The sequence below is a fragment of the Neohortaea acidophila genome (assembly GCF_010093505.1).
Source record: "Neohortaea acidophila strain CBS 113389 unplaced genomic scaffold BDY17scaffold_9, whole genome shotgun sequence".
Taxonomy (NCBI): Eukaryota; Fungi; Ascomycota; class Dothideomycetes; order Mycosphaerellales; family Teratosphaeriaceae; genus Neohortaea; species Neohortaea acidophila.
Window position 1 is genome coordinate 229,790 of NW_022985518.1, and position 27,459 is coordinate 257,248.

Here is a 27,459-nt window from a genome sequence, read left to right on the forward strand (position 1 = left end):
ACTGCCGTCCTACAACATCATGGAGATTGGAGAGGCTACGCAATGCACGCAAAATACTCAGGGCGCAGTAGATCCTAGACGCATGGGCAGAAACAACTCAGGTCTCAGCGAGTCTGACATCTCCGACGTCGTGTGCATCCTGCATCCATGCTCCCCGGCGGCATTCAAAATCGTTGCATCTACAGCTGAAAGAACACCCTTCAATGTGCTGCAAAACGATGGCTTCCAGAATTACGAGGATCCCCTGTCTCCCCAGGCCCTCGAAGAGCAGGAAACGTTCATTCTCGACAAGAACGCCCCATATCAAGCAATGGACCTGGCACTGCGCTTCTCAACCCCATTGAAGAATGCCAAGCTTGGCTTCGTGTTTGGTCGAAATGACAACGTATGCGATATCGTCCTCGCCGCAGACACGTTCAAGCGAGTCAGCAACATGCATTTCAGCATCTTCATCAACAATTCTGGCGTGCTGATGTTGCAAGACATGTCCACCAACGGCACCATCGTCGACGATGTCTTACTCAAAGGCAAAATCTCATGGCAAACGCGCATGCTGAATCCCGGCTCCATGATCCAAATTCTGTCCCCCAAATCTGACGAGATTGTCAAGTTCATTGTACGCATTCCCTTCCGCGATGGACACTTTGAAGCGTACGAGAGGAAGTTCCAGCTGCACATGCACACTGTGGCGACTGCAGAGGCCAAGGCGAGGCAGGACAACATACAGTACCAGCGTCCTGTGGGTGCGAACGGGAAAACTCAGAATGGCGGCTCCGTCAAAGCGCCTCTTGTCCAAAATCAATTCGGTATGCATTGGAGTGGTGGCGACAAGTACAACGTGGTGGGGTCGATCGGCAAGGGGGCTTTTGCAACAGTCTATCAGCTGGCGACGAAAAATGAGGGCCAACTATACGCCGCAAAGGAGCTGGAGAAGCGAAAGTTTATGAAGAATGGCATCCTCGATCGAAAGCTGGACAACGAAATGCAAATCATGAAGGCTGTCAGCCACCCCAACATCGTTCAGTACATCGACTATCATGATCACATCAACCACATGTACATCATCATGGAGTTTGTCCCTTGTGGAGATCTGCAAAAGTACCTTGGCCACCGCGGGAAATTGTCCGAGGGACTGGGAATGACCATGGCTCAGCAGGTGCTGGACGCTCTCGCCTATCTCCACAAGAACAAGATCACCCATCGAGATCTGAAGCCCGACAATATCCTCATCGCTAACATGGACGAGGCTTTCTTCTCCATCAAGCTTTCCGACTTTGGACTCTCCAAGGTGGTCAAGGACAACGAGACTTTTCTCAAAACGTTTTGCGGAACGCTGCTGTATTGCGCTCCGGAAGTGTTTCCGCATTTCGATTCGCATGTCACCGGAAAGGGCACGAAGCGGACTCGAAGGGGCCTGGGACAAGCAAGCACCAAATTCCATGGCTACAGTCAGTCAGTGGATATCTGGTCATTTGGCGCGGTGTTGTGGTTCTCGTTATGTCTCAAACCTCCGTTCGAAGGCGTGGCTGATAACACCGGCCGCGGCATGTTCGATAAGATCATGATGACACCATTGGATCTGGAAGACCTGCGATCTCAAGGTGTTTCCGAGACCGCCATGGGGCTGCTCATCGCAATGCTGAATACTGATCCGGCGGCAAGACCGTCTGCCGTTCAGTGTCTTCAGCATGAATGGTTTGACAGCATTACCCAGGGTCAATCTCAGCTTCATGCCTCGCAACTTGGAGGTCTTGGCCCAATCCAAGAAGAAGACGTCACCGCGGCTGCTGAAACGCCTGACGTGGCGAGACTAAGCCTCGGCGAGCTGATCAACGCACAAGCAAGGCATCTGAACCATGCCAGCTCCGGCAGTCAGGACTTCCTCGATCCAAGGGAGTCCAAGCGCTTCAAAACCAGTGACGCTCCGTACCGCGAACATGATGAGATGGAAGACTCCAGCCCCGACATCTTCCGCTTCAGCGGCTCCATCCCTATCATGCACCAGTCGGCTGGTGGTCAGCGACTACCAGGTGTGCAAACCCAGCCGGCGCCGCAGAAGCTTTTCGGGGAAATCAGCCAGGCGGCATTGCGTAGCTCTGGGTTGCTCGGGAAAGGTTTTGAAAACTTCGAAATGTCGAACACGAGCGAAGATGGTTACGAAAGCCCAGATGTCGCCGGGCACGAGGATTCTGACGGAGCTTTGGCGTCTCCTAGTCTCCTCGGAGCCGAATCCTTGGTCCGAGAGCTCAATATGGATTCTCCGCGGTCGGTTGATTCCCAGGATGCGGACGCAGAAGCGGTCGAGCCAGTCACACCACAAACGCCCGGAGCATTCAAACTCAGTCGAAGCCATGGCAACGGTTCGCATGCCATATCTGGTGCCGAAGAAGTCACCCCGAAGCAGCCTCAGAAGTCTACATTCAACCGACAGATCCAAATTCCGATTCCCGCGTCCTTCTATTACGACCCTCTAGACCCGGCGACGCACAATCCAGAGTATGCATCCAAAGTCAGCGGCAGAGACTACGTGGGCGACGTCAGCCGCGGAGAAGAAGACATCTCACTTCCAGCAACAAGCAACGGCTCCATCACTCAGAACGACGATGACGCACCCACGCAAAATCCAGCAGTCGTCGCCGCTTTCGAAGCAGAACCACCAGCGCCCCAGCAATCCTCCCAATTCGTCAAGCCTCCCCCTCGTCTCGGCAGACTGATCTCCACCCCCGACTCCTACGCCCCAATCAACCTCACCCTGAGCACCCGCGTCTCCACCTGGGGCCGCGCGCCCTCCAACACCCACCCCCACCCCGACAAAGCCGACACGCGCATTCCCAAGCGCGGCGTCATCATCTGGCACCACGCTAAAGACATCGACGCCGCTACCACCGCCACACTACCCGAAGAAGGCGGCGAAGACGCCCAAGCATGGCTGAAACTCCCCGATTTGCACTGCGTCATCTCGACAGAAAGTAGTCTGGGCATTCACGTCAACGGCGTGTTGTTGAAGAAGGGTGATGCGGGGCATATGTGTTTTGGTAGGGTGTATAGTGGGGATCGCATTACTGTTTTCCACGACACGAGGGACGGCAAGCCTGGATTGACGTTTGTTTGCGAGTTTTATCATGGTGAAGCGAAGGCGGTGCGGCCGGTCGGTTCGGCGCCGTTTTTGGTGGAGACGGCGAAAGTGACGGCGCCGGTGAGGCAATCGATGGAGAAGAAGCAGGGTGAGGAGAAGGAGAATTCGGAAGAGGCTTTGGTGACGACGAAGGTGTGAGCTGGTCATTGGGAGCTGGTACTACACGAAGCTCTGCATTTGATTTTGATTGAGCGAGGTGGCATATCTGAGCGGTTTATGATGAAATAGATTGAGACGAGGATAACGACATGGCATTGCGGTGTGGGTGCGTGGAATCATACTTCAAGATGAGATGGGTATGTAGGTATGTATCTACGCTCAATCGAACGTTCGATAATCATGAGGCGATTCCGGATACATCGCGAGGCAAGCGACATGCTTTGTTGGCGACACACAGCCCCCGTACTGCCCTTCGCTCTCATCATCCACGAGCGGTATAGCCTTCAGGTTGACAGCTTTCACTTGACAGCCACAAACCCAACCCCAAGCCTCGCATCCATACACGCCCTGCGCAACTTCTGCTCCTCCACATCCGTCCACTGCACGCTCAGCTCATCCCACTTCTTCGTCCTGTACTCTTCTACACAGCAGTCAGCACATCATCCATACCCAAAAAGAGAAAGGGATCAAAACACGGAACTCACCCTTAAACCTCTGCTGCAAGGCCTGCATCTCGGCCAAAGGCCGGGGATCCCCGGAGCCAGAGAAGAGCAAGAAAGCCGTGCAGGGGGGCAGGGCGTCCCACACTTCCTTTACATGCGCTACGGTCTGCGCGGCGATGGTCGATAAAGAGGTCTCGGCTGAGGTGGCGGCCGTGCTGTTGCGCAGCTCCTCGTTGTCGAGCGTTTTGCTGCGGTTCCACCAGCCGCGGTGGGCTTCTAGTTCGCGCAGACGGGCGAAGATGAAGTCTATGCCTCCAGTTGGGGCGGAGGTGCTGTCGGTGTTGGTGGAGTGGTCTGCAGAATCTTCACCTGCGTTTGCACGCTTGACGCCAGCGACGACTTGCTCATCGCTCTCGCACCCAATCGCCAACTTCGCCTGCGTTCCATAGCCGCGCGTAGGTTCGCCCCAATCAACCACCGCGCCGGTGCGCGCCTCATCGTCCCCCACAGGATTCACTTTATCCCTCTTGGGCCGCGTAGCTCGAGCCAAGCGCTTGAAAATCGATTCGCCGGACGCTTCCGAAGTGCCCCACGCCTTGCCCTTTTCGCACTTCTGCTTCACCAGGTCGAGACAGGCTTTGGCGTCTTCGATGGAGTCGTGGCCCGTGGTGCCGTGGCCTTTTTGTATTTCGCGCGCGAGGTACTTTTGCGCGAGCCATTTGAGGCTGGATTTCAGCGGGGGTCCGCGCGGGTGGGGGAAGAGGAGGGCGGTGTCGATTATGTTTGGGTGGGTGAGTTTGAGGGCTTTGAGGTCGGAGTCGAGCGAGTGGCCTACGAGGATGGTGTTGGGGGTGAAGATGTCGTTGATGAGTTTGGTTTGGATGTCGGGGAGGGTGGTGGTGACGTTTTGGAGGGAGGCGGGCGTGATGCCGGAGTAGGGGGTGAGGTAGTCCGTGATGGGTTTGTCGGGTTTGACAAATTCGTCCAGAAGTACGTTTCCGTCCCAGTCGATAAGGGAGATGCGGGTAAGGCTGAACTCTTGAGGCGTTGTGCCTGGCGGCGAGGTGATGCACATTTCGCAGTCCATTGTGAGGACTTTCTGGCCGGCGAGGATTGGATCACTCTCTTTGTCTTTGTCTGAAACATCCTCGTCCGTGAGCATGGTGACGTTGGGAGCGTCGATCCACCCATCCGCGACGGAAGTCTTGTCCAACTCGCGTTTGGCCGTCTCTTCGGCAGCAAGAGTGGTACCATTGTAATGGGCAGGATGAAGCACATAGCCTTCTTGCATCAATTCTTGTGTGCTGGCCACATACTCAGTGACAGGAGTCCTCTCATTCTTCCAACTCTTACTGCTGGTAGGTGTCTGCGGTCCTTTGCCCCTCTTCTCATCCTTCGACTTGACAATCGGCGAGATGAGCATGGCAGCAAGCGGCGAGTGCATCTTGGCGTACTTGTCATCGCCAGGCGTACGAACAGGCCAGATGTGTTCAAATATATCACTCAACGGCTGCAGTGGAATGGGGAGTCGATCACGATTGAGCTTCTTGGGGTAATAGTCGTCTGGAGAGGCGCGAGAGATGCTTCGAGGAGGAGAGACAAGCGTGGAAGGAGGGTCGACTGGATGTGAGGGAGAGTTTTCTTCTTCTTCTTTCTTCGCTAGCGATGAGCTATCTGCTGCCGAAGTCTCAAGTCCATTGGCGGTGCTCTGCTCCGAAACACTGGGATCGAGCAAAGGTATGCTTCCATTGAACATGCCCGCTTCGAGTCCAGGGACCATGAGCGCCACGACCTTGCGAACATTGGCATGATGACTGACAGAACACCATTGTGGCGAGGGACCGTCGGCGAGGAGGTAGAGGGCGAGGTTCTGCAAGTCACCCAGCTTGACGTAGTGCTGCAGTCGAGATTGCGCAGAGTGCTTGATGGAAGGGTAGTTGCCTTTTTCCTTTGACGGCAGCTTCTTTCTCTTCTTCGCCCGGTTGCTCTCCACCTGCTGCCACTCTCCCGCGTCGTCATCTTGTCCCGGGGAGGTGCCATTTGCATCGGACGATGGTGATGCGGTGCTGGTGGTGGAGTCTTTCAGGTGCGACAGTGTCTGGCCGACGCCGATGCGGTTGTCGGCTTCATAGTGGGAGCGCGAGCGCTTGTGGCTATTGCGACCCATCTCTTCTTCAATGTGTGGCTGTCACTGAGCCATGAGGAATTGTAGAAGAGAGACCTAACGATGTCTGCGCAGTGACTGGAATTCTTCAAGGTAAAAATCGTGCTTAGTCATCGACTCAGTCCCGCTGCCCATCAGGTTGCATGTGGAAGACTTGCCGCCACAGGCTTGCAAAAACCGGAAAGTATTGCACGAAATAACAATATGATGGCCGCCGCAGCTTGTTGACCAATACTATCATCCAGATTAATTAATATACTCAAGCGGTGAGTTCCTCAACAGCTGGTGTGGCAGTGGTCGCCGCTTTCGCATCGCGCTCCTCTTCCTCCTCCATCGTCGACATCTTCTCGTCTTGCGCCGCGCCTGCAACATCTGGAGCCGGCCCCTCACTCGTCTCTCGCATTACGACATCCGTCCCTTGTCCATGCTGCAGCTGTGCTGACTCGTCTTCAGTCTTCGCCTGCACCTCGCGCGCATCTTGCTCGTCACGTCGTGGGTGAATGCTATGCTTATGCCCGGGACCGTTTGGTTCCCCCTCGCGCTCCTCTGCTTCCGGCGGAGTATGTTCCCCAACCGCTGACCGCGATCCATCATCCTCCTCCTCCTCCTCCGCTTCCTCTTCTTCCCTCTCTTCCGAATTCGTAGGCAGAGGAGCCAGAGACCGAGCCGACGTCGGCGTCTTGCCCTCCCCCTCCGCCCGCTCCGCCTCTTTCTTCGCATGTACTTTGCGTAGATTATTCGCCGAGCTGACAGAGCGCATATCGGGCCGGCCGTCCTTTCGAATCAGAATGCCCTCGGCGTTGCGAATGGGCTTCGTGCGAGTCTTCTTCCCTCCGCTCGGAGGGCCTTGGCCACCTTCGCCGGTGTCCATGGCAGACGGGTCGTCGTAGCCTTGCGTGGGCGTTTCTGGGATGTCCATTTCGTGGCCGAAAGCGCCGCCGAGTCTGCCCATGCCGCCGAGTCCGCCGCGGGGTGAGGTGGGCAGTAGCGGGTGGTGGTGGTGGAAGGGATCTGGTACCCATTCGGTTGGTTCCCAGTCTGCATGACCGCGGCGATTAGGATCCAGAAGCACGCCGCCTCCGCGCCCTCTCCTGCCTCCGCGTCCACCTCTTCGGCCCCCTCGTCGTCCATGGCCGTGTCCGTCGCCGCGACCGTGGCCATGCCCATGTCCGTGGCCGTGATGATGGCCGTGATGATTGCCGTGCATTCTGCGCTCATGTTCTGGGCGCCAGGTCTCCTGCGAATCAGCTTGGGTCGTAGTGGTAGATGTGATGAAACGGTAGTGCGATGGCGCGTTTGTCGGTGCGGCAGTGGAAGGTACCTGCGACTGCGGTGGAGAAACATCGGATGCCGCACGGCTCCGGCTGTACGTGTTTGTTTCCGTCGGACCGGAATGTCCCACACTCGAAGGCACGTACGACTCTTCTCCGTAGCTACTTCTTGGCATGATGGGGGCAAGCTTAGGTCTTTTGCCCGTACCGCTTTGTGGAGATTGATATGGAGAGGCTCGAGGCTCATCCAGAGGGCGTTTGGGGATAGTACTCGCATTGATAGCTGCCCAGCTGGCTGCTTGCGGTTCCGGCTCGATTGTGTCCGGCCGCGAATGTGCCGATGGCAGCTGTGGCGGCGGTAATACAGCAGAGTGAGGTAGAGAGTCGGATGATCGCCAGCCTGGAAGGCTGGAGGGTGGCGGTAGGGGCTCAGATGGTCTGAACGCCCCGGCTGGAGATGGGTGTATGCTACCCGAAGACTCGGCGGAGTACTGTCGAGCTAGTCCATTCGATGCAGGGTAGCTTGGTCTTCCTCTTGACTCGAGTGCAGGCAGATGCGCCTGCAAGGCGGCGTTTCGAGCTTCGGGTGGGGATGAGATGGACGACGTACGCATTGGGGGGAGAGGGCCGTGGTGCGACGCATGGTGAGCGTGTGAACGACCAGGATGCTGAAGGAGAGGGGGTGTTTCGTGCAAAGGGACATCGTGATGCGCCAAGCCTGCTGCGTTGTCGAGTCGTGGCAGCGGACCGTTTTGCTCCTCCAGTCGCTTCATTCGATTCTTCATGGAAATGAGCTGCAGCTTGATCCCGTCGACCTCATTCGCCTTGCCGTTGATGGCATTCACCTGCTCAATCAAGTAATCAAAGTCGCCAGGATCATGCCTGCCCGGCCCCGGCGCACTGCCCTTGATGTGCATATCGGCGCGGACCTCGTTCAAAGCCGTGACGACGCCGCGTATCTCGTCGCCCAAGGTGCGGACGTCCATCTCCAATCGTTGGATCTGCCGACGTTGCGACTCGAGGAGACTCGTGTTCGACGAGACTTGGGTCTGGAGGCGTGATATGGCGCCGGCCCAGACGTCAGCGCCCGGGTTGTGCGATTGTTCGGATCCATTGCTGGGCCTGCTTTGCTCGTTTGAGTGGACGAGAGTCCTGGACGACGATGGCGGAGCGGAATCTCGAATTGGAACATCGCGCGGTGGCGCCGGCATGGCGGCATCGCGCTCACTACCCTCCATTGCACTCGCTTCAAGGCTGCTGATGGAGAATCATAAGTGGTGCACTGCGAGCCGGGAGCCTCGCGGTCTCCCGGTGGCTTGACGAGGCTTTGAGGAGATTAGGCAGAAGCGCGTTGATGCCTGCGAACGGGGGACGTTCAGCTTGCTGGAATTCATCTGGTTCATACAGCGACGAAAGCAATCGCCGGCGCAGCGACACGGAGATTCGCATGCGCCTTCGTCAATCACCCAGCAGAAACGTACCTTTGAATAATGGGGTGACGTCGTGAGGCAAACAGAGAGACCAGAACAAGACCAAGGATTGGTCGAATCAAGGCCAGGTCAAAAGAGAGTAAAGGATGACAGCTCGAGGCGGTGTGTAAGATCAGGTAGCTAGGTAGACAAGGCAGGAAAGGTAGGCGCAGGCAGCTATTTCAGAAAAGAGAGTGCGGCAGATTGTGGTATAGGCGCGCATACACGGCCCAAAAGGTAAAATCCATGAGCGGGGCACGGCCGTGCAAGGTAAGGTAATGAGGTCGCATCCAGGCGTTCAGTTACAGGCGGCAAAAGGGCAGGCTAATTCTTACAAAGATGAAAATAGGGGAACAGAGTTTGCGCGAGTGGATGGCGACACTACAGGCGAATAGAGCGGGTGTCTTCGTATGCGCCGTCGGGGCGCTAGAGCCTATATCGGGCAGCTGACGTGCGCAGCGTTTAGGCGCACGCATTCCTCGGATCCTGATCTGAGGGTCGGCACGAGAGGGGAATACTGTAGGTATGTAGAGACGCACGGCGCCCTGCAGCTGAGACCCAGTGGGCGGTACCATGATTGACATGGGTGGCCCAGGCCCAGGTTTCGAGCTGTCACACCCGGCAGCGCTCCATGCAGTCGGGCTGCAGGATGCATAGGGTCCAACCGCCAGCCTTGGCTGAATGAAGACGTGATTTTCGTGGGTGTCTTGCTAATCGCGGAAAAGGAAGCAAGGAGATTCGCGGAAAACGAAAAGGGCTCAGGTGATGAAACATCACGCCACTTACAGTACCTTACTCAGGTTGACTGCTGACACGCCCCCAATTACCGCTTAGGTCGTTGTCAGGATTCCATTTGCTGCAACCTTACTATACGAGCGCGCCCCTCTATTTGGTGCGTCGTACCTTTCCACTCCCGCCGCGCTGATTGGCCTAGCATCGCAGGCCGCGCAGACCGGCCGCCGTAGGCTGTTTGGTATACGACCGATTGCCTAACCAGGACGTTACACATCTACGGAATGCCGCGGAAATTGGCCGTGTCGAGGCCATTCCTGCGGGCTCGAGTCAGCCCACGTGGAGAATGGTTTACAGCACGTCGCCGATGTAAGCGATTAGTAAGTGGAGGAGGGATGTGTTTTGCACAACTATCCCTTCCCAATCTCCTCCTGGTGGGCGATGTCATGGTGCACAGTCGAGAGGTGAGCACGTTGAAGTGGCTCCGAGTGAGCGGTCTCTGTCGCCTTGCCAAAAGACCATGATGATCCAGCTGAAAGGGATTTCTGTGTGCATGACTAAGGGGGGCTGTTCGCGTGCTTTCGTACAATTGCTGTTCGATGCTGATGCTCGTTGTAAATGACGATTGCAAACAGTCTCGGAATAAGAAGAGCTCGCCGTTTGACGGCTCCATCTCGTTGGTGTATATTTGGTGAATGATGGACGAATCTGCAGCCTCAGGCGATTCGATGCTGAGTCATGCTGTAGCCTGAACCCCAGGCAGTCGCGCTCCGGCGGCGGCCCGCTCCGCTCATCGTCACTTCCGCGCCGTCGCTTGCTCTCGTGCCTCCTCCACACTTCAAGAACCGAACGAAGATTAAGCGCTCTTGACCTTCTGCACACCACTCACTACGCCATCTCTCCGCTCACATCACTTCATCGACACTCGGACTTCATCGCAACGCGACTCCATCCTCTGATGTTCACTTCGCGGACCGCCTGGCCAGCAACTGGCCACCGGCTTCAACGGCAGACCAGGTGAACTCCACCTTCACCTCCCAACCAGCATGCCGCACGCAACCGCAAACGGCAACATGGAGGACGGCGATGATGAGGGTGCCATCAACGGCATCCTGAGTGACCTTGAAGGAGGCGGCAACAACTTCAACGGCGGCGACTTCGGCGCGGGCTATGTTCACGTTGGCGAGTTTGATCAAACGGACAAGGCAGACGACGCGCAAGATTACGAAGACATCAGTGATGATGATCTGCCAGAGGAAGAAGAGGCGATGAACCCCTTTACTCCCGAGGAAGACGCCGACGACGATGCCGCGCTGCAGACCATCCAGAACGCCTTCAACCCAGACCCTCTTGCGCAATCGCGCCTTGCCCCAGCTGCCAACGGCTATCATTCAGAGACCCACGACGACCTCGCAGAGCAGGACGTCACGGAAGAGCACGCGGGTGATTTGTTCGGCGAAGGAGACGATAACTTCGATCTTTTTGGCGACCGCAACTCTTCACCAGAGCAAGCTCGCGCCGTCCCCGTCAGCCATGCGCCTGCGCCCCAGCCTCACCCATCCAGGCCTATTGGCCTCGCTCTGCCGAGCAAGAGCAAATCCTCGCTCGCTCTCCCGACTCTGGCCACCAACTTTGCCCCTCCACAGTACCCGCCGAGGAGCCAAAGCTCTGACTCACTGAGTGTCACGTCCCCTATTGAGGAGGGTCCTGCCTCGCCGGCTAGCAGCTACGATACGGACGTCACTGATGAAGACGGCATGACTGAGCAAGAGTTGATGCAGAGGAAACTGTTCAAGCAATCCAGAAAGCGACAGGCTGGTGAAGAGGTGGACGACGATCTCGACGGCTTCGACCTGGACAACTTCTACTCTCTTTTCCCCCGATTCGAAACGAATCAAGCCCCCGTTTTCGAGGATTTGTTCCCTGCTCGGCGGGTCAGCTTCAAGCCAAAGCCCCCTCTCAAGGCTCCTCGACCTGTCCACGCGACCAAGATTGCTCTCGAGTTACTCCCTGACCAGGAGAAGTCTTTCAGGGCGCCTTCGTTGGCAAACAAAGGTGTTGAAGCACCCGCGCCCAAAGATGGCCTCGTCTACCTCAACAACGGTGCTCAAGACCAAGACATGAGTGATGATGATGATCTTGCCTTGAGCGTCATCGACGAGAACGAGCGAATCGGCGGTGTGACGATGCAAGACCTGGCTGTCATCTGTGCGGACTGGGATATTCCAAGCATCTCGAGTGATGCCGGCTCGCCCGAACCGGCCGCGAGATTGGGCACCGGAGATTACGACACGGAGGAAAGCGCCCGGCCACGCAAGAAAGCGAGAATGAGCATACTAGGCGAGAACCTGTCCTTCACGATCCCGGATCCGCACCTCTCCTTCGAAGATCCTGAGCGTGCTACGGCGAAGATTGCCAAATCGGTCACGCTGGATCTCAACGATCCTCACCTTCTTATCGATGAGCTTTCCCCCGAGACCAGACGCCGGACACATCACCTGAATGCGCGCAGACAACGCAAGGCCGACATGGCCAAGGAGATGGCGAAGCGTTACAACATTAGCAATGACAAGGAGTACGACAAGCTCAAGGAGAACCATCAACACAAGGTCCGGGCCACCCTCGGCAGTATGACAGTCGAGCACAGCCTTCCCGCCACCAAGCTGCAGTATCCCTTCTACAAGGTCAACCTCGACAGTAAGCAGAAGCGATCTTTCCACCGCCCCCACCTGGATCTCCGAGGCACAAAAATGAACTTCAGATTCGAGCCGCTCGCGCATATCAAGCGCAAGCATATCCGCGGTCGCGAGGTGAAAGACTTGTTTGCAAAGTCAAACGATCTCTATCTCGGTGACAGCGCGAACGTCATGATGCTGGAATACTCGGAGGAGGCACCCATGATGCTCTCGAACTTTGGCATGGGCAACCGGCTGATCAACTACTACCGGAAGAACGATGTCGACGATCAATCCCGCCCGAAGCGAGATATCGGGGAGACTCACGTCCTCTTACCGCAAGACAAAAGCCCATTTGCGAACTTTGGCCACGTTGATAAGGGCGAGGTGGTACCAACGGTTCAGAATGGGATGTTTCGCGCTCCGGTCTTCACTCACAAGCCCAAGTCCACCGACTTCCTGGTTGGCGTCAGCAGTACCTGGCGCGGCGGTAGCAAATTCTACTTGCGCAACGTCGACAATCTGCACGCCGTCGGCCAGCAGTTTCCCATCTCCGAAGTCCCCGGTCAACACTCACGCAAAGTCACGGATGCTGCGAAGAAGCGTCTGCGTGCGTTGTCATATCGCATTTACACCAAGAGTCAGGAATCGGCGCAACCAGTCAAAGTGCTGAACAATGAAACCATCATGCCGCACTTGCCGGGCCACGACATGCCGCAGACTCGTAGCAAGATGAGAGAGTTCATGAAGTACGAGCGAGCGCCTGGTAAAGAGAGTGGTGGTGTGTGGGTCCCCCAGCCTGGTCAGGTGGTCCCTGACAAAGACACACTGCGCAGCTGGATCCGGCCGGAGGACGTATGTTTGCTGGACTCGATGCAAGTCGGCGTTCAACATCTCGGCGACCTCGGCATCAAGGACGAGAAGGGTGGCGCTGATGATGAGAAAGACATTGACGAAAGTGCAAACATTGAACTGCAGCTGGCGCCCTGGAGGACGACCAAGAACTTCCTCAATGCTTGCCAAGGTAAAGCAATGCTGGCTCTCTACGGCGAAGGTGACCCGACTGGACGTGGTGAAGGGTTCAGCTTCGTCAAGACATCCATGAAGGGTGGTTTCCAAGCACTCGGGCAGAGCGCTGATGACAAAGTACAAGCGAAGAAGCGCCGTGACAACGGTGGCCATCTCTACAACGTCGCCGCTCAGCAGAAGCTGTACGACGACAGCATTCGCGACATCTGGAACAAGCAAAAGGAGAGCTTGGGTACCGACCAAGAGCCCTCGGACTTCGACATGAACGACGACGCCGACGACGCTCAAGGCAACGATTTGTACAGCGCCGCTACGCCCAGGTCAGCCTTCGCTACGCCAGCTCCCGGCCCATCCTACGACGATGATTCCGCCAGCCAGTTTAGTAGAGGCGGCAGTGTCGCTCGAAACGACCAGATCTTATACATTGTGCGCAAGACCAAGGACAAGTTCGGCAAGCCGATTGAATCTCGCGTCGAAGTGAAGAACCCCCGCATTGCCTCGATGTATAAGAAGAAGCACTACGAGAAGCAGCTTAACAAGCTCAGGTTCGCACAAGTCCCTTTTCCTGCGTACCGCGATGCTCTTACTGACCTTCTTCCCAGCATCCTCGACGCCGCCCCCACCGGCGACTCGGAATTCGACTTTCTCCTACGCCAAAAGATGGAGAAGGAACTCGCACGCGTTGAGCGCAACGTCGACCGCCGCGAAGCCCGCGAGAAAGCCAAAGGCAGAGTCCCCGGTGGCGCCGGCTCCCCATCCGCTGGCGGTGCCGCCTCACCCAGTCAACTCTCCGACGCTGGCGCCGGCTCTCCACCCGCCGATGGCACGCCTCAGAAGAGCGGCGGCACCGGGCGCGGCAAGAGCAAGGACGGCACGGCGCGCAAGTGCGCCAACTGTGGCCAGGTCGGGCACATCAAGACCAACCGCAAGTCAGTATCCCCTTCCTTCGAGTGTATTTTCTGCCGCTGCGCGATGTTTGTGCCGCTGCCGGCGGATCTCAACAACGACGGCAGCAGCAAGGGGAAGAAGAATGGCCTTGTGCATGCTGGCGGACTCAGTGCTGGTTATGTTCATGGGTTTGATGAGGCTGAGGAGAGCGCGGCGATGAGCAGTTATTCGCGGTTTACGCTGTGAATAATCGAGGTTGCTTGTTCGTTGCTGCTTTTCTTTGATACTCTACTCCGTCTGCCGAGCGCGCAGATACGGAGAGCGATCTTTACAGCTTGCTTCTATAGTCCTCTTCCCCTTCCCTCCCCCGTGTCCCCTCGTCAGTCATTGTCATGAACGCTAGCTAACCCAAATTTCTTCTTAAGACTCTGCCCACTCCTCAACGGCACATGGAAACCTGAAGATGCGGCTGTCAACGGCGACAGCTCTTTCGGCGCTGTCCCTGCTCCCCTGACTTTATAGGTAGATGGCATGACATCGCGGGGATGTGCTTTTGCGTCGCCCATCCGCTGCTGTACCCCGGCTGGATCTTGCATCGCGGGACCGCTGGGGACGTGGTGGATGGGTGCTGGACTGTTTTCGGTTATGGCTCTACTTGTTGGTGGTAGTGTTGGGATGGGTAGGCTCGGGGGATTGAGCGACGATGCGAGGTGTGCTATGGGCTACAAGGAAGTTTTGAGCGAGCGTGATGGCATTTGTAGGGCACTCCCAGCGAATCTTAGTTGTGCGTTTCTCGCTCTCACTTCTGTTCTGCTCGTTGTGCCTGTTCGGCGATGATCACGTGCACTAGCGCGAATGCAATCGTGACTCACGTCACCCAAAGTCGTATGTCCTCTTTTCATATTTCTTCCTCTTTCTCCGGGATATACCACCTCCATCTCGCTCCCACAAAACGACAGTGTGAGACACAACTATGGCGACATCAAGCCTTTCGAAAGTCATAAAGCAGAAAGCGAAGCAGGGCGACTGGGCGACGAAGAAACTCACGGCGATGAAAGAAGAGACGTTGCAGTTGGCGGCCGGCGCGATCGGTGACTCCGCAGCACATGCAGGCTCACGTTACTCTCCCTCTATCTACCCTACGGCCGTTTGTTCTAACGCTAATGCATCTCGACAACAGGCGCCGTTCGGGCTCCTCGACTTGCCACCTGAAATCTGGTCGAAAATCTGCAAGCTCGCAACCGAGTGCGATTGTCCTGTCCTTCTGAGGCGTGGCAAGAACGGCGGCAAGAAAGGTCCTGTCGTCGTGCGCCAGCCGGGCATCACCCGAGTCTGCCGCCGAGTGAGAGAGGAGTGTCTCCCCCACTTCTACGCCGCGAACGAATTTGGATACGTCGGAAGGTTGGCGCACTACGATTTCGCAAAGGGAACGCCGGAGAGCTTGGCGCCCAAGCTCAACGCTCTCTTTGTCGTGGATCTACCGGCTTTGTTGCACTGGTCTCGCCAAACAAAGGTGCATGTGAAGTACCTGACCAAAACGGAGGCACGTTGGGCGCTTCGATCCGAAAGCAACGTGGTGAACACGGAAGGACAAGAGTCGATGGCGGAGATGCTCAAGTCAGCGGCTCAATGGCTACGGCATGAGCCGGAATGGGGAGTAGGGATAGCCAGATGCGCGCGCTTGTCCAGGAATCCAGAACTGTGGACTAGGTTGCCATGAAACGGGAACGCAAAGGGCAAGCTCTGAGGGGAAATGGATTAGAAGGGAGGTCTAAGCGAAGATGAGGGTATTGTATGGCAGTCACAAATAAATCCTGACCGTGAACTAGTACAAAGAGTTGTGCTACCATTCACCTCCCGTCCGCTTTCTCGTGGCCTCCTTCACTTTGCTTTTTGCATTCGTCACGTGCTGACGGCCACGTGCACTAGCGTGGACGCCAAGCACGACTTGCCGAACGTCACTGCACTTCAATCAGAGCTTCACTGCCTTCTCTCTCTTCTATTTCTCCGTTTCTCTTCTTGAGTATAACACTTCCGATTTTACTCCCACGCAACGACAGTGCGAGACACAACCATGGCGAAACCACCGCCCTCGAAAGTCAAGAAGCAGTAGAAGAGCAACACGACCACGAAGAAGCTCACGGCAAAGAAAGAAGAGGCGTTTCACGTGGCGGTTGAGGCAATCGAAGCATACGATGCAGGGGTACGAATTGGATTGGATTCCGCTGGCTGGCATTCACATCGGCCAGGCCTTTTGATCCAAGACTGATTCGTAATGCAGAAGAAGCCCCTCGGTCTCCTTGACCTGCCTCCGGAGATCTGGTCGAAGATCTGCAAGCTTGCGGTCGAGTGCGATCATCTTGTCCTGCTGAAACCTGGCAAGTATCGCCCGATCATCGTACGCGAGCCAGCAATCACCCACGCGTGCCGTCCCGTCAGGCAAGAGTGTCTGCCACACTTTTACCGCGTCAATACATTCGGCTACATGGCCGGTTTCGGTATGGCCGGGGACGTGGAGGATGGAGTGTTGAGCTTGGTGGAAAAGCTTAACGCTGTTTTTGGCCTTGGGGTGTGGGATATCAGGAAATGGAGGATGGAAAAGGGAGTGGAACCAGAGTGGACGTCGGTCGCGGATCTGGCTCAGACGCTGCAGTCCGAGGTGGATGCGCTCGACGAGCAGAAGCAAGAATCGTTGGTGACAGCACTCAAGTGGGCGATTGAAAATCTGTGTGACAATGGTTGGTGATGGGTGAGGATGGACATGAGCACCTGCAACATCTTGCGCAGACTGACGCGTACTCTTGGAGCAGCAAATGCAGTTTCTTTCAGTGCCTGTTGTCTTTCAGTGCCTGTTGTCTTTCATTCCCTGAATTCCACTCTTCACATCATGTCCTTCACTTTGCTTTTTGCAATCGTCACGTGCTGGCGGCTGCGTGCATTAGCGTAGAGTCCAAGCGTTGAAACGTCACATTTTTATCTTTCACGACTCACCTCTCCCTCTGCTCTTCTCGCTCTCAAATGCACAACACATCCATGCGAGACAGAGATGGCGAAACCGAAGCCTTCGAAGGTCGAGAAGCAGAAGGCGAAGAGCAACGAGGGCACGAAGACGCTCGCAGCGAAGGGAGCGGAGATGATGCCGATGGCACTTGAAGCAAGCGATGCTCAGGTGAATGGTGATCGTTGTCCACGTCTATCTGTCTTTATGGCTGATCCCATTACAGAAGAAGCCACTCGGACTGCTCGACCTTCCCCCTGAGCTGTGGGCAAACATCTGCAAGCTTGTCGTGCAAGAAACACGTTCTATCATCCTGAAGCCCGGCAAACACTGCCCGGTCGTTGTGCGTCAACCTGGCATCACAAAGGTCTGCCGCGCCATCCGGGAGGAGAGCCTTCCACATTTCTATCGCGAGAACCAGTTCTGCTATCTCCACCGAATCAGCTTCCTCGGCTCTCGGAGGGATGTCTCGAACGCGACCGTGCGGAATGTCAACGCGCGTCTCTGCGTGCCAACATGGGACGTTGACTTCTGGACATGCGAAGTGGGTGTGGAGGCAAGGATCATAGGATCTGCGGAGGCGCTGGCGGCGATACACCTGGAGCTGGACATTATCACTGGTGACGAAGAAGGGGCTTTGGAGGTGAGGGGGCTGCTTGTGCGGGCGGTCATGTCGAGGGAGTATGGTTGGCTGCACAAAGGACTTAGACAGCTTGCAGCTGGGCGTCAGTAGGCATGATGCGGATGAGCGTCAAGGCGTTTCGTTGAAGTAGCGAATGTATGTCCTTCAGCGTACCTCTGTCTTATACCTTCAGCTCTGCTCTTTTCATCATTCCTGTCTTTGCTTTTTACAGTCGTCACGTGGATGTTAACACGTGCTCTAGCGCGGAGTCAAAAAGGGGCACGTCACTTCGTATCAACTCACACGACTCATCTTGCTTTCTCCATCTTCTTTCTCTCAATCCCACTGATTATCAGTGCGGAACAGCAATGGCGAACCCCCAGACCCTCGAGGTCGAAAGCCAGAAGGCTGAGACCTCACGCACAAAGCAACACGACCCTGTGAGGGAACTTACTGCGAAGCCGGAGAAGCTGCAATCAGATGAAGCAAACGCAATCAAAGTACGTTGACGCCTACACGTCTCCTCATAGTCATCGTGTGTGGGATGATGCTGATACATTCCGCAGAAGGAAAGCAAAGAACAGAAGCCATTCCGCCTCCTCGACCTTCCACCTGAGCTGTGGACGGAGATCTGCAAACACGAGGTGGAGTCTGATCATCCTATTCTCTTGAAACCTGGCAAGGAAGGTGTCGCCTTACGCCAGCCGGCCATCTTGAAAGTCTGCCATCAGATCAGAAACCAATGTCTTCCTCACTTTTATCGGGCGAACCAATTCGAATACATACCGGAGGTGCACAGCTGGCACATCGGGTTCAGAGTGGACTCTGAGTTTGTGAGGGACTTCAATCGACTCGTCTGCATTCCGTCGTGGGACTATCATTTCTGGTTTCTGGAGAGAGTCATGACGTCGGTGTCCGGGATGTGGTGCGAGGACGTCTTGTCTGCACTGCAACGGGAACTCGAAACAGGAAAGGATGAACGGACGCTGTCCCCGAGGACGAAGACGCTGCTTGAGAGGGGGGTCAAGGAGCTGCGAGTCGCCAAAGAACGAGAAGACCGTCGTTGACGTTGGAGATTAGCACACGCTTGTCCTAATGACGGAAAAGCGTGATGCACATCGGACGGTAGTCTGCATATCAGACGGAGGGTCTGCGTAGTATGGCAACCGCAGCGAGTCTTCAGTACATGAAAGCTCACTGTCATCTCAAAATTCCCTTCAATCGCACTCTTTCCCCGGTTGTTCACTTTGCCCCTTTTCGTGTCACGTGCATTGGCGCGGCGTGAGATGTCACCTGGACAACGTCACATCCCTTCGCTGACGTTACACCACGCTCTACCTTTTCCCTTCTCTTCCAACTTTTAGATCTTGCTTCCGCAGAACGCAACAACAATGGCGAAACCAAAGCCATCGAAAGTCAGCAAGGTGAAAGCGAAGAAGGCCTCAAACGGGAAGAAGAACGTCAAGACTACGAAGGCGCTCGCCGCGAAAGAACCGGACGTCCTGCAGTTGACTGCTGAAACAGACGGTGCGAAGGTAAGACATGCCACTTGCCTCTCGCTCCTCTAGCCCAATCCCTAATCTGATATGTATAACAGAAACCGCGCGGGCTGCTCGATTTGCCCCCGGAGATCTGGTCGAAGATTTGCAAGCTTGCAGTCAAAGATGACAGCCCTGTACTGCTGAAACCGGGCTCTCCTCACTATGAAAACCCCACCGTCGTGCGCCAGCCGGGCATTACACGCGTGTGCCGTCGCATCAGAGAGGAGTGTCTTCCGGAGTTCTACCGCGTGAACCATTTCGTGCGCATGCCCCACCTCTACCCGGACCAATTTCACCGTTCAGTCGGAGTTGGTCTCGTAGCAAGCTTCAACGCGCTTTTCTCGATTGAATACTACAGCATGGAACGCTGGAGCAGGAAGACGGGCGCAGAGGTGTCCCAGCTGTATAATCTTGCTATTTCGCGTGCAGTGCGGTCGGAGCTAGACATGACCGCGGAGAAAGGAACTGCGCCTCTCTCGGCGAAGACGAGGAGGATCCTTGATCGCGGGATGTCGTGCTGGCGGCCTAGAGTCTGGAAAGCTTCCAAGAAACTTGAATGGGATAGATGGACATCTGCAGGCCCGCGGCTTGGAAAGGTCAGGCCGTGATGCGCATCGGAGGAAGGACTGCGTACAGAAAAGATGATCTGGGGATACGGAAACGTGTGGGTGTGAATCAGCGCCGAGGCTATGCATCAAGACCGGAGTGCTACTTAGCAGGGGATGAATGGATCATGCTGTCCAGAATAGGTGACTTCGAAGATCACGCTGTATCCATCTGGTCACCACCTTCTTTCTTGTCATCACCATCTCTCTCCTTCTTTGTCTCGCTACTTCCACCTTCTTGCCCGTCTAGGAGAGGCTGCGTCTCGCCACCACCTTCCTCAGGCACACTCTCCAAAGCCGTCCGTCCCTCCGCTTCGTCCCTTGCTCTCTGCTCTCTCGCCTGTCGCTCCCTCTCCTCCTCCATACTCATTCTCAACACAAGCGCCAACTCCGGATCGAGGTTGGGGTCGACGAAATCGAAGTCGTTCCCACCTCCAGCACCACCGCCAAGATCGCCATTCTGACCAGCACCAGCCGCAGCCGCAGCGCCCATACCACCTTCGCCGGCCAAGATCGGCGAGGCAACGATTGTATCACTCAACAGATTGGATGAAGGATAGACAATCTCCAGATGCGAGCCATCGCCACCCGTCACCGCCTCATTGAAAGCCCTCAGCTTCTCCACATTCTCATCCCCCAAATCGCCAAACGCTACAATGTCGACGCTGGTATTGTTCTTCTTCATCCGCTTCGCCAGCTTCTCCAACTTGCCCTTCTCCTCGGTAATCGGACTGCACGTGAGCACGATAATGCGCTGCCGCTGCGACTTGTTCTGCCGGTGTTTGAGCGCCAGGCTGGCGATCATGATGCCGGTGTAGAGGTGGCTCTCGCCACGTATCTTGGTGCGGTGCAGGCCGTCGAGGATTTTGCCGGGGTTGGTGGTGAGGGTTGTAAGGACTTCGGGCCCGCTGCCGCCCATGGACATGAGGCCGACGGAGGATTCGGGGTTGGATTGCGTTTTGCTGTGGAAGATGAGATTGGCCAGGTCGGTTTGCGCATCCCAGCGTGAGGGGATGTAATCGCCGTTGCGGGAGGATTCGGAGTTGTCGACGCTGTGTTGCGGTTAGTGTTGAGAGCATGGACGATGAGAGGAGGAGAGCCGTACACAATCATCGTCGCTTCGAGCACCATTTTGGCGGTGTTAGCGGCTGGTGCTCGCTCGTGAAGTAGGCCTGGGGTCGTTGAAGAGGTGGAGAGTTCGGTTGCGATGGAGGAATCGACGGAGAGAAAGGGAGATGCAGGATGAGAAAGAGATGAAGAGTGTTGATCGTGCGAAGTTGCAGGCAATCACCAGCTCTCGTCATGCAGGTGGGAGACATGCGGCTCTGCGGGATCGCCCGCCAGTTCGTACCTCGCGCTAGCCAGATCAGGAAACAACGACAGCTGCGACGAGCTTTTGTTTACATCACATGTTACGCTGTGATCACACACTCTACTATATCCACACGCCTCGAGACGACTCCGCCTCACTCAAATCCGGTAGAACGAGCATACCCGATCAACATGCCTCCCCGAAAACCCAAGGTCAATGTCGAGACGTCGCCAGAGAATCATCCTCCTCCAAGTACGCGACTAGAAGCCGGAACACCAGAACACGAGCCCACGAAGCAAGCAGCAGCAAATGGCATAACACAAGCTCAAAAGCAAGCACTCATAGACAATCTCCAGCAAGAGAGTAAGTCTCCCCGCCAGCCTGCGCTCCTAGCGGTGTCCCATGTCCAACTCCGTCCTCGAGACTAACGCGTCTACAACAGTCACAGACCGAGCACGCAAACTACGCGGCCAATACGCCCTCCAAGCCCAGGGCCTCCGAGTACGGCTCGAGGGTCGACTCAATCGCGTGCCTTTTCAACTGCGACAGAGGAAGATGCAGGATTTGATGAACGAGTATGTGGAGAAGCGGAGTCCGGCCAAACCTGCTTTGATGTCCACCCAGGCAAGGAAAGTCGTCGAGGTGCCGATGCCGAGGAAGGAATTGAAGAGACAGAGGTATACCCATCAGACACCCCGTACAAATATGATGACGGCTGACAATAACATACAGCGACCAAATCTCCACCGCCTCAGACGACAAAGAAAACGATACAGATCACGACCTCGCGAACCCCAAGAAACGCGCCAAACCCACCGCAACAAATCCCAAAGCAGCAGCAACTACAGCGCCATCTAACGCCGCCCGCAAAGCAATCCTCTCCCCCAGATCCCACAACTCCCGCACCCTCCCCCGCTCCCCTTTCAAAACCTCGGAACCAAACAAAAGCACCACCCAGCTCCCCATTCCCTCAAGTCCCGCAAAACCAACCCTCTCTAGCTCAACCGCACCACAACCCAAAGCCACATCCACCCGCCCCGCCCCTCGACCCCAACAACAGCGAAACATCACCCGCTCCGACACCGACGGCGGCCGAAGCAGCGGCGCAAGCAACACGAGCGCCAGCACGACGATCGTCAGCAAGAAGAAGAGCACGGCGGCGAGCGCGAGGGGCAAAGCGGGCGCGGCGACGAAGAAGGCGATTGCGTCTGCTACGAGTGCGATGAAGTCTGCTGCGACGGGGAGGAAGGCGGGGGCGGCGGGGGCGAAGAAGGAGAATGTGGTGCCTGCGGCTGGGGGGAGGAGTTTGAGGAAGCGTACGTGAGTTTGTTTGATTGCGTAGTGGAAGGTTGGATGATAGCGGATTGTCAATGTTCACTTCTTATGACTTCATCGCTGCCAAGCTCAAAATGTCGTTCACGTGGTCAGTATGTTCAGCACAAGGGATGATACCCATAATGGACGGAGTGAAAGAAGTGGAAGTGGAGTAGTGGATTAACTATGCCAGGTTATTCTATGCTTCTTCGTCGTCTCTGCAGCACGGCCGCGCGCTTCCCATCATCCGCCGAGTCAACCAATTTCGAAACGGTAACGACATTAGGGATTGAGTCTGCGCGCGTCTTATACCACACATCAAGTAGTCCAACCGCAAAGGACCATACGCAATTCGTTCTCATGTGTCATACAAGCATCTCTCGTTCTCTTGGCAAAGCACGATATCCATCTCTGCAATCCAAAGCGTTCCTTCATAGCAAGAAGCATGGAATTCATGGCAAAGATCAATAGCGACGGTCGTACGCATGTCCGCCTCCAGCACTTCCGGGAGGGGACTGCTGCTGGACTCCAGGATACTGGTAATACATCGGCTGCGCAACCTGGCCATGCTGAAGTCCCGGATGGTACTGCTGAGGCGGGGGCTGCGACTGCAGTCTCATCGGATGCGGAAGGTACTGCACTTGCGCGGGATCCCCATCGATGGGGATGAGCCGGACGGAGCGACCGAGTTCGTCAACGTACGTCGATCCCGAGCCAGGTGCAGTTGGCGGGCTCGGCGAATAGACGTTGACGCGTCCGCCTGCAGACGGAGGGCGGTTATACTCCAGCGGCACGGTTTGGAAGGCTTGAATCGGCTGCTGCGCCGAGTGCCAGGCTGAAGCATGCTGGGGCCCGGCTTGTGGAATGTACCGCCTTCCTTCTTGGTCGTACACGGCTGTGTAGGGAGCGGGAGAATTCTGCGGTACATATGCTGGCTCGAGGTAAGAGTGCGCGCGATTCTGCTCGAAGCTCTGGGCGTTGTGCAAATGAGGAGCAACCGAACCTCGGTTGGAAGCATAGCGGTGAGCATTGTCTGGATAGCTGGGAGTGTGAGCGCCGTAGGGTTGAGTGGAAGGACCGGCACCTGGGTTCGGCACCGGTGGTGTGTTCATTTGCGTGGGCTGCGGCTGTCCTGTGAGTGAGGCCAAAATAGCAGCAATGTCCGGTTGTGCAGGAGCGTGACCCGTCGACCCTTGAGAATCCTTCCTTCCTACGGACGGGCTCCGGTCGGCTCCATAGCTACCCTGAAGTTGTGGCGTCTGCTTGCTCTGAATTGCAGAACTCAACTGGCCCAGCGCTGCAAGAGTCTCGGGGGGCAGGTTCAGGTTTTGGGACGCCAGCGGCGACGTTGTATCAGAGCCTCTACGGGCAAAGTCGGTATCGTAACGAGCTGGGTCGGAGGGGAGATGCAGCGGGCGCCGAGGATCGTACTCATGCTCGTTGGGCTCCGACGAGGATTCATCAGACCCTACACGAGCTGTCGTGGCTGTGCCACGGAAACCGCCTCGGCCCTTCTTCTTTGGCTGGTTTGCATTCTCTCCCTTCTTGCTCTTCTTGACGAAACGATCCAAGAAGCGAGCACCATATCCACTGTCATGTCCAGAGGCTTGACGGGCATCTTGAACCACGTCAATGTTCGGTAGATGATAGGGAAATGCGGTCGGCAAAGCGGCTTTGATGAGACCAAGCTTCTCGTCATTCACTTCCTGGACGTCCACGATATCGTTAATCAGGAGTTTCTCCGGCATCATAATCATGTGCTGTAACCAATCCAGCCAGCCAGGGTTCTGAGACAAATGGATGATCTTGAAATGGTTAATCAGGGCCGGGAGGGTGTAGAGTTTGGTGTTCTTGATCCGGGCGTAGTAAGTCTGGGCCTGAACATCCGTTCGGGAAGCATCACACATCTGACAAACAAGACCGCCCACGTTCTTAACGGGCATCATCTGCTTGTTGGTGGCTAGCGCCTCCGTGACCAGGTCCAAAGATGGCGTGTACCCGAATACAGCCGCGAAGCGTGCGACAGCATGGTAGAGGACAACTTGAACATGGACGCAGTCATAGAAGTCCGGAGGCTTGGCCAGTTCCAGCATATCCCACACTTCACGGGCGAACTTCGAGAACGTGTCAACTTGCAAGGACGCGTTCGTGCCATTAGCGGCTTCAGCCGGTCCTCCTGGCGCATGGAGATGACCTTGCGATGAGACTCGGGTAGTAGCATGGCTTGAGTGATGAGATTGATGCCCGTGATCTGCCTGCGCAGAAGATTGGGAATTTGAGAAAAGCGGATTCTCTGACAAGAGCCTGGAAGTCGCTGGGGGCGCGAAAGAACTGTCCTCGTGTGTTTGAGGGGTGTTCCTCGGACGGCCATGATTCCTGTGGTCTGAGGCCTTCTTCTCGGCCGCGATGAAGCGTGTCGGATATTGATGGAACGGGGGCTCCTCCGGCCATTCCGAGGTGGTCCAATGGACGACAATGTTCCCTTGGCTAAACGCCGTGGTGTGCTTGGCTCCGTAATGCTGCATCAGTCCTTCAAAGGCGAACCACTTAGGGGCGCGCTCCTCCGGACAATCTGCGCAAACGAACAGCTCTCGACGACGAGCCTCTGTCAGGGGCCGGATCTTGCTTTCAAACACCCACTTCATGTTGTCCAGAGATAGGAAGGGCTCCGGGGCTGGGGTGCCTTGTCCACGCCCGGGTCTGGACGATGTCTCCGTGGAGGGCAACAAGCCGGCTTTCTTCTGCTCCAGATATCGCAAATGTACGTGCTCCAAGACACTGACCGCAAAGGCCGGGGCGTTATCCTTGTGCAATTGGTTCCCTCCTTTCCACTGGCCGGATATGCATTCATCAGCATACTCACCGAGCCTCTTGCGCAGCGGCTCCTGCTTCTTTTCATAGTCTTTGTCGTCGAGCTCCTTGGAAGGCTTGGTATGCTCTGCATCTGCATTGGGCCTGGCCGACTGCAGTGCAGCCAAGCGAAACTGTCTCTGATGCTCAACCAGTTCAGCAGCCTCTCTCTGAGCAAGGAGTAGAGGTTCAAGCACGGCCCATGCGGAGTCGTTCATTGGAGCCGTAATCTGCATGGTATCTTGGAATGACTTCATGTGCTGTAGAACGCTCGGCTCCAATGGGGGCTCAAATTCCATACACCGGCGCTCAATGTCCAATTTGCGAGCCTGACGGATGGCTTCGACTTCGTGCAAATCGCGGACCGGTCTGGAAACCGGCTGCAAGGGGGGCTGGAATGGCTGAAGGGCAGCTCCGAAACCACTTGGGTACCCTGGGGTCAAAGGGACAAAGGGAGTTGGACCTGGCGGATGATCACGTCAGGTGTCGGTCAAATGCAGAAAAACTTGAGCTTGTGGAGCGCAAGTCGAAGAAGAGCAAAGGACAAGCAGACAGGATACAAGAGAAGACGTAAGGCGGCGCATAAGCAATGAGAATCAAGTAAAACTAGACTTACCTGGCGGAAACGGAGGTAGCTGTGGCTGATGTGATGCGTTCACGTGTCCTCCCACGGCATGTCTGGGTTGAGCGCTTGCGAAAAGACGGGGAAAAGATGTGAGATCGTACTCCCTGAGCTTCTGAGGAAGATCCATGCGCGGGTGCGCGGCATCCCAGTTTTCCCAGCGGGCAGCATCTCTCATGTGCTGGGCACCCCGAGCAGCGAGGCCTTTGCGCCACTCATCGACTGCACCTTGTCCCAGCTGGTTGGCGTCGTTCGCCTCGGCGATAATATTGTCGACGTCCTGCTTGTAGTATACTTTGGAGACCCGCACATTGGATGGGATTCCCCCAGGCTGATGGCGTTGGATATCAGGGATGTAGTGAGAGTCCGGGGTCAAGAAGATATAAGGCAGACCGAGGCGAAGGGTAGAGGCTTGAGAGACAAGGATCTCCACGTCCTGCAAAGGGTTAGCGGTAGGAGGATGTGAGCAACAGTTCATTCAGGCATACCTTTAGTGTATTTTCCCCGAGACAACGACCACAAGTGCGAATAGCAAAAGGCCAGATCACACGGACCCCTTCAGCACCCGGGCCCATTGCGAAGGTACCTTTGGAGTGCGATTCATCGCCCCGGCGGCCGCAAAAGTGGCAAGTCGTGCCACCGACGAGCTGAAGCATCTCCAATTCGGTGTGGTGAGGGAGGGGGGCTGGGTAATTGGGGAAGAAGGTCTTGCGGGCATGCGTCCAAATGGCTTTGCTGTCCAGGAAACGGATGTGGTACGGCTTCATGCCGGGGACGGGGCCAGGTTTCGTCGTCATCAGACCGTGGTAGAAGGTCTTGCATACTCGTAGACAGCGTGAAAGCATGACGGGGGACAGATGGGTGAAGATCCGCTGCCAGTACTCCAGCGGAAGGTCACGGGATGCTAGCTTGCGCTTCTTTGCAGCATCATCCTGGGTAGTAGAGGGGTCGGAGTCTGGAAGGGTCGTGCCTTCACTAAGCTTACGCTTGGAACCAGCGTGCTGTGCAGGAGGGTTGGTAGGCTCGGGGGTTGGAGATCCATTGGAGAGCTCCATCTCGGAGCCAGAGTCGTTGCCGGCGCCATCGTCGTGGCTATTGTCATCATTGGCCGAGGTGTCCAGCTGTGGAGTTGATGACACCGGGAGAATAGCAGCAGCAGTAGCACGTGACTCATGCACGGCGGTGTTGTAAAAGTCAGAAGAGGATGATGATGGGGGCTCACTGCTTAGCCTACCGTTTGCCTCGGCCATGGTGGGCGGAGGAGGAAAGGCTAGCAGAGGGGTATTAAGACAGTTGGAATGGAATGTGCATGCTTGGGGGCTCCCTCGAGAGTCGAGTGGTCGAGGGTGGGAGTACAGTGAAAGCTGGCACTTGACTTGAGTGCACTTGAAGGTGCGAAGATGGCGAGACACGGGGGTGATCGGAAGGAGCGGAGGGGACCTATACTTATGCAGTTGCTTTCCCTTTACTGAAAAGTTAGCAGAGTTCAGTAAAGGGTCCGCAGTGCGGCGGCGGAGGTGGTGGAGGGGCGAGTGTAGTAAAGGGAAGTGAAGGTGATCCAATAAACAAAAACGAGGCGAACGGGAAGCTCGTCAGGGGCTGAGGCAGAAGTCGTGGCGTCCCACGACT

The 27,459-nt window shown here is 56.1% G+C and overlaps 11 protein-coding genes across 11 annotated transcripts; 7 read left to right on the forward strand and 4 right to left on the reverse strand.

The window, feature by feature from the left end:
* Positions 1-19: 19 nt before the first annotated feature.
* Positions 20-3,505, forward strand: BDY17DRAFT_336570 (uncharacterized protein; the record flags this gene model as incomplete). The annotated part of the gene is made up of 2 exons (XM_033737942.1): positions 20-2,114; positions 2,151-3,505. The coding sequence occupies 2 exons, from the start codon at positions 20-22 to the stop codon at positions 3,272-3,274; spliced, it is 3,219 nt and encodes a 1,072-aa protein (XP_033587032.1). The 3' UTR covers positions 3,275-3,505.
* BDY17DRAFT_301817 (uncharacterized protein) lies at positions 3,435-5,950 on the reverse strand. Its single transcript, XM_033734312.1, has 2 exons — positions 3,781-5,950; positions 3,435-3,716 (listed from the first exon to the last, which is right to left on the reverse strand). The coding sequence occupies exons 1-2, from the start codon at positions 5,903-5,905 to the stop codon at positions 3,595-3,597; spliced, it is 2,247 nt and encodes a 748-aa protein (XP_033587033.1). The 5' UTR covers positions 5,906-5,950; the 3' UTR covers positions 3,435-3,594.
* A 1,978-nt stretch (positions 5,951-7,928) lies between these two features.
* Positions 7,929-8,411, reverse strand: BDY17DRAFT_254824 (uncharacterized protein; the record flags this gene model as incomplete). The annotated part of the gene is made up of 1 exon (XM_033731470.1): positions 7,929-8,411. A coding segment is annotated over one exon (483 nt), but the record flags the coding sequence as incomplete, so codon positions are not given.
* Positions 8,412-10,420: 2,009 nt separating this feature from the next.
* Positions 10,421-14,212, forward strand: BDY17DRAFT_326366 (uncharacterized protein; the record flags this gene model as incomplete). Its single annotated transcript, XM_033737503.1, has 2 exons — positions 10,421-13,623; positions 13,681-14,212. 2 exons carry the CDS (start codon positions 10,421-10,423, stop codon positions 14,210-14,212), a joined length of 3,735 nt encoding a protein of 1,244 aa, XP_033587035.1.
* A 727-nt stretch (positions 14,213-14,939) lies between these two features.
* BDY17DRAFT_326367 (uncharacterized protein) lies at positions 14,940-16,712 on the forward strand (the record flags this gene model as incomplete). Its single annotated transcript, XM_033737504.1, has 2 exons — positions 14,940-15,623; positions 16,248-16,712. The coding sequence occupies 2 exons, from the start codon at positions 14,940-14,942 to the stop codon at positions 16,710-16,712; spliced, it is 1,149 nt and encodes a 382-aa protein (XP_033587036.1).
* Positions 16,713-16,972: 260 nt separating this feature from the next.
* Positions 16,973-17,768, forward strand: BDY17DRAFT_301830 (uncharacterized protein). Its single transcript, XM_033734313.1, has one exon. The coding sequence runs from the start codon at positions 17,140-17,142 to the stop codon at positions 17,695-17,697; it is 558 nt and encodes a 185-aa protein (XP_033587037.1). The 5' UTR covers positions 16,973-17,139; the 3' UTR covers positions 17,698-17,768.
* Positions 17,769-17,888: 120 nt separating this feature from the next.
* BDY17DRAFT_193446 (uncharacterized protein) lies at positions 17,889-18,823 on the forward strand. Its single transcript, XM_033730024.1, has 2 exons — positions 17,889-18,086; positions 18,153-18,823. The coding sequence occupies exons 1-2, from the start codon at positions 17,955-17,957 to the stop codon at positions 18,651-18,653; spliced, it is 633 nt and encodes a 210-aa protein (XP_033587038.1). The 5' UTR covers positions 17,889-17,954; the 3' UTR covers positions 18,654-18,823.
* Positions 18,824-18,890: 67 nt separating this feature from the next.
* On the forward strand, positions 18,891-19,920 carry BDY17DRAFT_193449 (uncharacterized protein). Its single transcript, XM_033730025.1, has 2 exons — positions 18,891-19,121; positions 19,184-19,920. Exons 1-2 carry the CDS (start codon positions 18,978-18,980, stop codon positions 19,733-19,735), a joined length of 696 nt encoding a protein of 231 aa, XP_033587039.1. The 5' UTR covers positions 18,891-18,977; the 3' UTR covers positions 19,736-19,920.
* On the reverse strand, positions 19,791-20,997 carry BDY17DRAFT_301834 (uncharacterized protein). Its single transcript, XM_033734314.1, has 2 exons — positions 20,838-20,997; positions 19,791-20,784 (listed from the first exon to the last, which is right to left on the reverse strand). The coding sequence occupies exons 1-2, from the start codon at positions 20,861-20,863 to the stop codon at positions 19,890-19,892; spliced, it is 921 nt and encodes a 306-aa protein (XP_033587040.1). The 5' UTR covers positions 20,864-20,997; the 3' UTR covers positions 19,791-19,889.
* A 150-nt stretch (positions 20,998-21,147) lies between these two features.
* On the forward strand, positions 21,148-22,519 carry BDY17DRAFT_348044 (Borealin N terminal-domain-containing protein). The gene is made up of 3 exons (XM_033738134.1): positions 21,148-21,407; positions 21,487-21,721; positions 21,777-22,519. Exons 1-3 carry the CDS (start codon positions 21,236-21,238, stop codon positions 22,366-22,368), a joined length of 999 nt encoding a protein of 332 aa, XP_033587041.1. The 5' UTR covers positions 21,148-21,235; the 3' UTR covers positions 22,369-22,519.
* A 5-nt stretch (positions 22,520-22,524) lies between these two features.
* Positions 22,525-27,363, reverse strand: BDY17DRAFT_348045 (uncharacterized protein). The gene is made up of 3 exons (XM_033738135.1): positions 26,319-27,363; positions 25,825-26,266; positions 22,525-25,671 (listed from the first exon to the last, which is right to left on the reverse strand). Exons 1-3 carry the CDS (start codon positions 27,078-27,080, stop codon positions 22,823-22,825), a joined length of 4,053 nt encoding a protein of 1,350 aa, XP_033587042.1. The 5' UTR covers positions 27,081-27,363; the 3' UTR covers positions 22,525-22,822.
* Positions 27,364-27,459: the final 96 nt, after the last annotated feature.